We start from the raw sequence: 9,773 nt of genomic DNA, 5'->3' as shown, positions 1-9,773 counted from the left end.
TAACAGAGGTTACAAACACCAGTGACATTTTACTGAGAGTAATCAGTATATAATCTAATTATTATATACTGATATAATATAATTAGTCATCTTGACAGTTAAACGTATAGGCGCAGGCCATGGGCTGGTCTTTATCTCGACTACGATGGTTCAGATAACAACTTGACTGGGAGTGTGCAGAGTATTTGTTTTGGCAACTAAGGGAATAGTATGTCCCCTTACTATTTTGTTATGTTGTCCATAACCCAACCCAACCCAACCCAACAATACAAACTACAACAACAACCCTCACATACTCTTTAATGTAAATGTGATATGTAGCAGCTGTGCCACTTTGTGTTCGGGTCATCCGTTAATAGGTCATCTTTTTCAAGCCTATCTCCGAATGATTAAATCCATTCTTAATCAGCAGCATCGAAAAATACTGATGCTCAACAAGGAGAACATGGCTCTAATGAAATCAGACAAGCATATGATTGTCCTGTTCATTCCCGGGACAACAGAATTTAAGCAAACTATTTAAAAACAACAGAACATGCATTATACTTCTAATCTAATGATTTTTTAATGTTATTTTTTATTTTTTCCACATTAATCTAGTAAACTAGGCAAAGTCCTAGTATACACTGCAGAAAAATATGTTTGAGTTTAAAAAAATATCCCACACCAGCATAAAAGTAGTAAGGACAAACAGAATCGCAGTACTAAAATGATGCCCCCTTGTGCAAGAGCTTCTAAGAGGCAGCGTAAAAACGTCTTGGTTTAAATAACAACTCTGGTGCTAAAATGGCTTCTTGTCTCTGGTCGCTGGTATGTGAAAGGGGAAACTGGACTGCCTCTTGCCTGGCTGGATGAGAAGGAGTGTCGCTGTTTTGGCTGCTCCTGTGTGTGTGTGTGTAGCTTCAGAGGGATCACTGGAGTGTTGTCACATACTGGTCCAGCTTGAGCAACAGCAGCCGTAAGGCCCAGCGTCGCTCGGCCGGCCCTGCTGGTCCTCCTGCTGGAAGCTCTGGAGTTAAAGTTCCCCTGGTGCCCAGTGGGGGGACGCATCTCCACTCCCCACCCCACTGGGTTATAAATAGCCTTGGGAGACAGCTGGGAGAGCAGTTGCACAGATAAGCGAGATAAACACCATCTCTGCTCCTGGGCCAAGAAGCCCAAACAGGCATGCTTTTTTGTGAGAGGCTTCACACAAACAATTCATAGAAAACTGCTACCACCATGAAAGATTTCTGGCATGTCTGGCATATTCACCCCCACCGCCATCCTGGGAGAGCGAACATACAGGGTGAGTCATGCCTGCTGCCCCCACTGAAGGTTAGGCTCTGGACTTCACAGCTTCAGGCCTGACCTTTTAAGAGCCTTTAAATCAAAAAGCTTAAAGACGAACAATAAACGACCTGGGTTAATCGCGTCATGGTCTCCCTGAAGGAAACTGATACATCACCAACTATCATCCAGAAGGGAAAAACTAATGATGGACTGCTGGCACGGTCCAGTTTAACATTCACCTCACATAGGCTGAGGTTGCTGCGGTGGGACTTGTGTATGTTTAACCCTTAAAGGAGTACCGTCACACCGGTGTGACGGGAATGTTGAGAAATGAACATTCTAAAGAATATCTGGGTTCATTGAATTCAACATAGAATTTTAGAACCTTCAATTGTTGCGGAACTTAGAATGTTCAAAAACCTACACCTTTAAGGGTTAACATACAGAGAAAGCAGGGAAGGGAAAGAGAGCAGGATACCAATTCTGCTACGTGCAGACTTCCACCGTGACCCACTTTACTCCTTCAAGGAACTGATCAGCAAAGGGGGGGGGGGGGGGGGGGGGGGTGTTACTGAAACACAGGTGCCTTGTCACTCAACCAGTTCCACCACCATCTAAAGTACATAAAGGCACATGTGCATGCAGGTAGAGATGCGGGTCAAGGGTGACTTTGAAAACTGTAACATATGGAGCCTATAGGGCTCGTGCTCCGTCTCTCCCAGCCTGGCTGTATAAGCAGGGCAAGGCCAAACAAACACAGGGAGATTGTGGGGGGAAGCATGCACACACACGTAAGTGGGCCAGTGCTCTTCATGCATGTTTGTGCTCGTTGCTTTCAGCCTCCTATGAGCAGGTGCACAAACTGCTCCAAGGCAAAAACAGGATGAATGGTAAAGGTATCGATTGTAATATCGTACTGCAACCAAATAACTGAAGATGAGCACCATATCTTAAAACATACAGTATATAGGCCTAATAAATACATGAAATCATATGATACTGCATCCTGTAGTTTTTTTTTATAATGGTTCTGGATACTGGTGGCTATAATCCACTGTTTAGTTCAGACTAAATACATAAAGCAGTATAGAAAGAGTGCACCTATACACAGCCCTGCTTTTGCTTTTTCATTGGGACTACTTGAACCAGGGGGACTCATTGGGAATGGTGCCAGTCATCTCAGACTTGGCCCGAGACGCGACTGCTGTCAGGGCAAATCTATGACTGGAATCCCAGCTGACGCGACAAGCAAAATGCGAGTGTTAGACTGATACCCATGGCTTGCTTCTGAGTGGAAAATGTCATTAAAAGCAAACTCTACATTCTCTAGCCAGTAGGGACAGCAGGGGTTTACAGCCAGCAGAGGTAAATCAGGAGAAATCCCGTCTCAATCTTCTCATGGGGGCATACTTAGACTTTTAGGTGGAAGAAGACAAAATCAAACTTATCTGCATGGAACCGTTCTCAGTTCCCCGTCACATTACACTAATCAATAAGATAAGACTGATAAGGCATGCAACACCCAGACACAGATTGACAATATACTGAAAATCTAGATAACCCTAGATAAAGGTCTCTAGTAATGTAATAAATGTAAGTAAGTGGTATTGGAAAACAAAGCTTTAAGGATGTTGTGATCGTACACATTTCGTCACCTTCAGTGAATAGTGGGCATGCCAATAAATTAGTGAGAAGGGAGGATAGCGCAGTCTTAAGAGGGTTCCTTTGGTCAAACCACACAGTGTTGACATTTTAGTGGTTGGAACAATAAATATCAAAGAAATTCAATAGTATAGCACACTAACAACAGTAACTGTATGCCCACTGGAGGGGGTGGGGGGTAAGGGAGCGGGCACCGTGAGTACGTGACAACATCCCACATGTGTTATGTACATTATAGGAGGGGTGCATGCATATGGAGGTGGGTGAGGTAGATGCTAACTTTGGCGTAACTTCAACCAAGTTCAACCTCAGAGGGATGGTTTGGACTGGCTGCTGGTCGCGCTTGTAAATATATCGCATATCAACATGGGCCTGAACGTCTGCTCTGCACTGCTCTTTTGGAATGACCCAGAAAAACATCCGACGGTAAACAGAGATAAAAATGATGCGCCCCTGCCTCCTCCTCCCAACTCAGTAATACCTCAATGGAGTGTGTCGCGTTCACGTGTTCCCAGTCAGAGAAACCAATGATAACAGTATCTAGAGAATGAGGAGCATCCCCCGAACCATAGAAAACATCTCTATCCATAAAAATGCCTGGCCTTTGTGGAATTGGGTGAATAAAGCTAATACAAGTCATGAGGTGGACTTGAGGTCTGCACAAACAGTCTACTGTTCTGTTTGCTTTGGTTTTTGTTTTGCATACACAAGCATTAAAGGGAATTTAGACAGTTTACTCAATGACGAGGTTCCAGTGTAAAATTGATAACAACTTTTTTAATAAACTCACCAAGGTTCTTGATCCCTAATGGATGACTTCTTTGGATGTTCTCTATTGACTGAACTCCAAAAGGCTCATTGAGCCAGAGGAGAAGAACTCTCCATCCACACAAAACCAACCCCAACATGCCAGGGCATGTCCTTGGATATGAATAATACAGAAACTTCAAAACAGGAAGTTAGAGCATCAAGCCTCCCCTTACTTCAGTTTTGTTGATTCATCATCAAGTTATTAACTATAGCTAGTTAAGTAACATGTTACTTAACACAGCTATAGCTAGTTAAGTAACATGTTACTTAACTAGCTATAGCTGTGCCTATTGTTCATGATGAGCTGTAAGGCTTTGAAGCCAAAAGGTTATGTCAACTGAAAAAAACAGTGACACCAGACTGACTGCATCTTCTAGCAGAAAAAGCAAAACAACATTTGTGACTTTGAATACATTTGAATGGGATCTGGCCAGGTGCTTTGAATAAAAAAAAAAATCTCCCTGCCTGCTAGTGAGCACGAGCACAAGAGGATGATTTATTTTCAGTGGCAGCAACACTGTGGCTCAAACGAAACCAGAGCTGCTTGCACAGGGGAGCTCCACCGATCAGATCAGACACACAACACTGCCAGTCCACTTCCCCCCAGGCCCACCTGGCCCAAACAACTGCCTTTGTCTTCTTCTGTGGCCAATATTGGACTGTGATCCATTTTCTGGCATTATTAGAAAAAGGCTCTGTAAAAGGAGAGTTTGTGACTTGACATCTGAGCGCAAACGTATCATGACAGTGTTTTCCTCTTTAAAGAAGGTATTAATCCGAATTTCTTATCTGAGGTTTTCAGAACAAATGAATTAGTCTTAATTGTTTATTGATCTGTTCTCAAGCAGCCTGCAGTGTAATACTATGAGGTAAGTGGAGGATGGGCCAACTCTGAGAAGATGGAAAGGACGTTTGTGGGAAACGTCTCTGGGTGCAGGTGAACAAACAGGTAGCCAATTTAATAGAAAAGAACAACAGGAGGAGAGGGTAGAAAAGACAGCCTGTGATAGTGTGTCGACTTCAACTGTGCCATGTTTGTGTGCAAGACGAGCCTAAACTGATGGAGAAAGTCCTGTCAAGTAAGAGAGAGGGAGAAGTCTTGCCCCTGTGGTGCAAACAGGAGGTCGGCCGAGATGTTTAATCTGCATTCCTGGAGGTCCAGAAAGGGTTTGTCCTTGTCATGTGCTTGTGTCGCTTCTGCTGGTATGCACACACCCATCTCTCTCCCCCTCTCTACTGTAAGAACAGCAACCGCCCCCAGCCCCCCCCCCCAACCCTCTTTTTGGCTTGGCAACCTGAACCTAATGTGAAGAACAAAACAGCCAGCTGCAGCGCACAGGGGGTGATTAGAGAGGGCCAGACAGATAGACATGGCTTACACAGCCTCCAGTGGCCACACAGGCACTGCTGTACAGACAGGCAGGATGCAGGACAAAGGAAATCTCAGCTGAAAATGTGCACAACGGACATAAAAATAGCTGCATGCATGCAGCAAGGATGCCGTAACTGCAAACTGCATTTTTAGTGGTGATGCATTTAGAGTTAATTCTGTGGGTTTTTATTTTGATTCAGAATATTCTATTTCAAAGCCTGAAGTAGAGACTGAAGAGAAATGGGCCTACACTTTAGACTGCATTAGATGTGAATTCTTTTTCACACAGAAAAATTGTCAGGGCGTCAAACAACCCATTGGTCGCTATAATTTTGATGGCAACATGAACATCTTCCCACTTCAATGGGAACAAAAGATCTGATTCTCGAGATTCTCATCACCACCATTGACTTTCACATTTACGCCCGAGAGGCCAGATGTGATAGAAAAAAGTGTCAGAGTCAAGTCTACAGATAAGAATGTGTTTTAACGCTTACTGTTTATCTCTCTCCTTTACATTCGGCGAGGCATTTCTACAGTAGCCCGATGCCTAGTTGCATGGTTATGAAGTATTCTGCATAATTCTAAACAAGGACATGACATCAAAGTCTATAACCATATGCAGCATTAAGGCCCACGTTATACAAATCTCAGATATCACAGGTTAATATCTGCCTTTACTAACAATTAAAACATATAGCTGTGCAAAGGGAAGTGGTGCTCCGAAATTGAACAACTGTAGCCTACTGCAGAACAAGGACGAGCAGGTCATCTTCGCACAATGAATGAAAAAATTAAATGGTTCTTTTGAAAATGTATCATAAAAACAACAAGGAAAACATAAAAACACATAAACCCCGACAAATATAACAAGCCTCACTGTAAGGTGGCTTTCGTCAAATAAAAAAGTAATGTTTAACAGAGCACATTCCTCCATTGTTCTACTACAGACTGAGAAATGCAGTAAACAAGTTCCCCTAGACGCAACGCCCCCTGTTGGTTTACCAACGAAAAACACCATGGAGAGGAGAAAAACAACTTTGATTGGCAGTATATACAACATCAGTACACAAAGACGAAAAAAACTCATCTTCTCATGCATTGAAATACGAATAAAAAACTATTCAGAGAATAACAAGACCTACACATTTGGCACAGAGGTCGATTATCCATGTAACTTGTTATTTTCAGGTCTTCCTTAGACTATAAAGTCCAATTTTGGTCCCTCGATCAATAACCCCCCCCCCCCCCCATATATCCAGAATGCAGATGTGCAACTATCACCAAACGCGATGTTTTCTCGGCACGTTGTGCTAGAAAATTCGCAAATTCCATGCACAACTCAAAGGAAATTCTCACCATTTAACGCTACAGTGGTTGCCAATCAAAATTAAAGACTAGTGATGGACAGTAGCCATGCGCTTCAACTATAATGTGGATTGGAAGTAGGAACATACAACAAATAAATCCTCATTTATACATTCTTACACACAATGTCATGCAACATTTCACTGAGGTATGAACAAAAAACGCATCATATCGCGGGGCTAACTAACGTGATAGCATAGCTAACTGAATAATCAGCTAACATCATTCATTCAGAAGTGCTTCAAGTTACCTCTGAGGCGTCAGGCTATTCTAATCTAACGTTACTTGTACAGACAGTTGGGACTGCTTCCACTACATTGCCATTGTGGGAAACTATTTTCACAGTTTTTAAAGGAGTAGAAACTTATGTTAATTATGTATTTTACTGGCTGACAATGAAAACGGACCACAAAACACGGCATCTTCGCGAGACACAAAAGAAAAGTCGTACGTACTGGATATTCTTCTCTCTCAATTTTTTCGGCTGACATAATTAACAAACGAATGAATTAAAGAAATTATGCGAGACAGTCGTGCTGACGTTTGTTAGCTCCACGGCTAAAAGTTTTTTTTAACTTTTCGCACAGGATATGTTACGTTAGCCAAATATGCAGAATAATCTTACAATCCAAGTTAGCTTAGGCTGCGCATAAGCTACGCAAAATACCTTAACGTTAACAGCTACTGATACCAGCAAACTTACTAACAATTTCACATTAACTGTTACATGACATTAGAGGACAAATAATGTTAACTAATGACAGCATTAATGTAATTAGTTAACAACGCGTTGAATAGAGGGGTGTTCTCTGGGTAGCAGCTGATTAGCCTCAGCCAGAGCCATAACGTTAGAGAGCTCTGGCCTTACACAGCAAACTTGACATCCTACTAGATTTTGTAGAAAGAACTTAACGTGCGTAAATTCGAGTTTAAGATATAACAAAAATGACACTGACGTTTATACAACTGAATAAAGTTTTTAAAGTAACATTAGCTAGGTACATAATTACAAATAGAGGCAGCAGCCAGCTGGACCTTTCAGCTGGTCCGACCGAACCAGCCATCCTATTGTTAGCTGAGCAACGGGCAATTTAGCCATTTTGCAGCCAAAGAACTTTGTTCATCAAGTGAGCTTGTTATCCGAGGTATCTCAGAAAATCAACCGACCAATTTATCACCTCACTAAAGTTCCCACTATCTCGCAGAAACAGAAATCACCAAAACGCAAGCATTAGCTTGCTAGTATAATTTCATGAATGATGTTACTAGTCATTGGTGTTATTTGCGATAGCAAGTTAGGGTATTTGTGTTAATCATTATTTAGGATAGCAGGCTGACCCAATAATTGACACAGTCACGTATTTTAATTATCTAACGTTAACGTTACCATTTTCGTTACCAACACCATAGGGTAATTTTCGAACAAGGCAGAAAACGGCAGCTAATGTTAGCTGAGACAAAGTAATGTTAAATCTTTTGTTTCATTTATTTTTTTTACTCAGCTTCCCCAGGTTCTCCTGTTAGTAAGAAACAGTCAGTCAAACTAAGCAGTCAGTTAGAAGACAACTTCTGAGTATGTTAACAGTTAGCAGCTGAAGTAATAGTTGCCTCATTTTGACAGATTTTCCTTGTAGCTGCATTAATACCTGGTTTTGGACGCGCTGGCACTGTGTTCCGAGGCGATAATCCATTTTTTTCGTGCAGATGATCATTTTCCTCGTTGTTAGTGCATGGATTCGGCTCTTCTGTCTCTAGCTGTGCAGGCTTCTATCTATCAAAGCCTATCCGCTATGGGTTCTACAAGTCCGGGCATTTAGAAATAACTGGGTAAGAAAATAACCTCATAGACTGACAGTACTGAAGATATTGCATCCAATCAGAGAATTGAAGAGGCGGGATGAAGGTAGTGGGACGGCCTAAAATCACCCCATCCAATCACGTTCCAGAATTGGACTGCAACATGATGGAATACAACACCAATCAGCGAAGTGGTGGAAAAGTACCTGTCAGTTAGCAGCTTTGGTGAAAGGTGCCTGTAACCCTGACGTAATCCCACTTCTTTTATTGTTCATTTCTTTATAGTTGTGTTGTTGAACTTGCAGAGCCAATGCATGATGTAGCGTGGTGAATTGCATCTTTACTATAATGGCATTTCACTTTTATACGTTATTCATAGACACATCTCAAGGTTGTAAAATTGGATGTAGAAAAACACTTGGGACAAAGGTCTGCTGAGGAAAAAGAGGTGAGCTCTCTCCTCTATTTAGAGATCATATATCATAGCACTTGATTATGTTGGAATTCTGTATGTCAATGTAAGGACATGGCCAGAGTGGGACTTGAGGTTAAATTAAACTATTGTGTTTAATAATAAATGAGGTAGCCCCTGGATGCTTGTAAGTGGAACATTAATAATGTTCCCACTTACAAGCATCCAGGGCTACCTCATGCCATATGTAACGCTATGAAGAATGTTTTATTAATTAATTACTAATTAATTAATTAATTAGTTTGTTTGTTTATTTATTTACTTCATGACAATGATGTTGTGGGTGTAAGGGAGCCCAATACAAATTCATATGGATGATGCATTTGACTGCCAATACCACCAGCTCCCCTCTTCCTCTCGCAGAGTTTTTACAGGGGTTTGCCAGCAAGTTATTTACCTGACAAAATGAAAAGAACTGAAATGGATGACAAAGACAAGAAAATGCAAGAAAGCTTTTGCTTTTGAAAGCTGAGTTGCACTGTCACCATATAGGTCCTGATCAACAGCTGTTTGCAGGTTTGTGGTCAGACTGACTTCCTCTTAAAGGACAATGCCGGTCAGACAATAACCTAGTTGATGTTTGGATGATAACTTTCATTGGTGTCCAAGACGTTGTTAATCGGTGCAGTTTTGAGTAAGGCTGGAATATGCATTTATGACTAAACAGCATACCATAGCCAATGAGGGCAGCTTCGCTAAATCAACGTTGGCCTAAATCACTCTTTTAAGCCATTAACTGATTGCACAAACAGTCATTTATATATTGTTTATAAGGACCCTCTCCATAGTATTATTACAGAGGTGAAATGATTTTGAGCCACAGTGGCTTAAAGTAGTGATTTACTTTGACTGCAGTGAGCTGGCCTCCAAGGTTATCGCTATAGGCTGTTGCATCGTAAATGCATATTCTTACTCAAAACTACTCTGATTAACATTGGTTTGGTGCCCAAGGAAAGTTTTCTCTGTTATCATCCAAAAATAGACCACTGGTTGTTCTTAGACCAGAGTTGTCATATACCT

At 41.6% G+C, this 9,773-nt stretch overlaps 1 protein-coding gene across 1 annotated transcript in view; it reads right to left on the bottom strand.

Annotated features, from left to right (window-relative positions):
* Nucleotides 1-8,334, bottom strand: part of sesn4 (sestrin 4) — an 18,079-nt gene extending 9,745 nt beyond the window's left edge. Inside the window, exon 1 of the mRNA XM_042074664.1 lies at nucleotides 8,131-8,334. Coding sequence (XP_041930598.1) covers nucleotides 8,131-8,196 — 66 coding nt within the window. The 5' untranslated portion in view covers nucleotides 8,197-8,334. The remainder of the gene's footprint in view (nucleotides 1-8,130) is intronic.
* Nucleotides 8,335-9,773: the final 1,439 nt, after the last annotated feature.

The sequence above is a fragment of the Alosa sapidissima genome, chromosome 20 (genome assembly GCF_018492685.1).
Source record: "Alosa sapidissima isolate fAloSap1 chromosome 20, fAloSap1.pri, whole genome shotgun sequence".
NCBI lineage: Eukaryota > Metazoa > Chordata > Actinopteri > Clupeiformes > Clupeidae > Alosa > Alosa sapidissima.
This window is presented reverse-complemented; position numbering and strand designations above follow the sequence as displayed.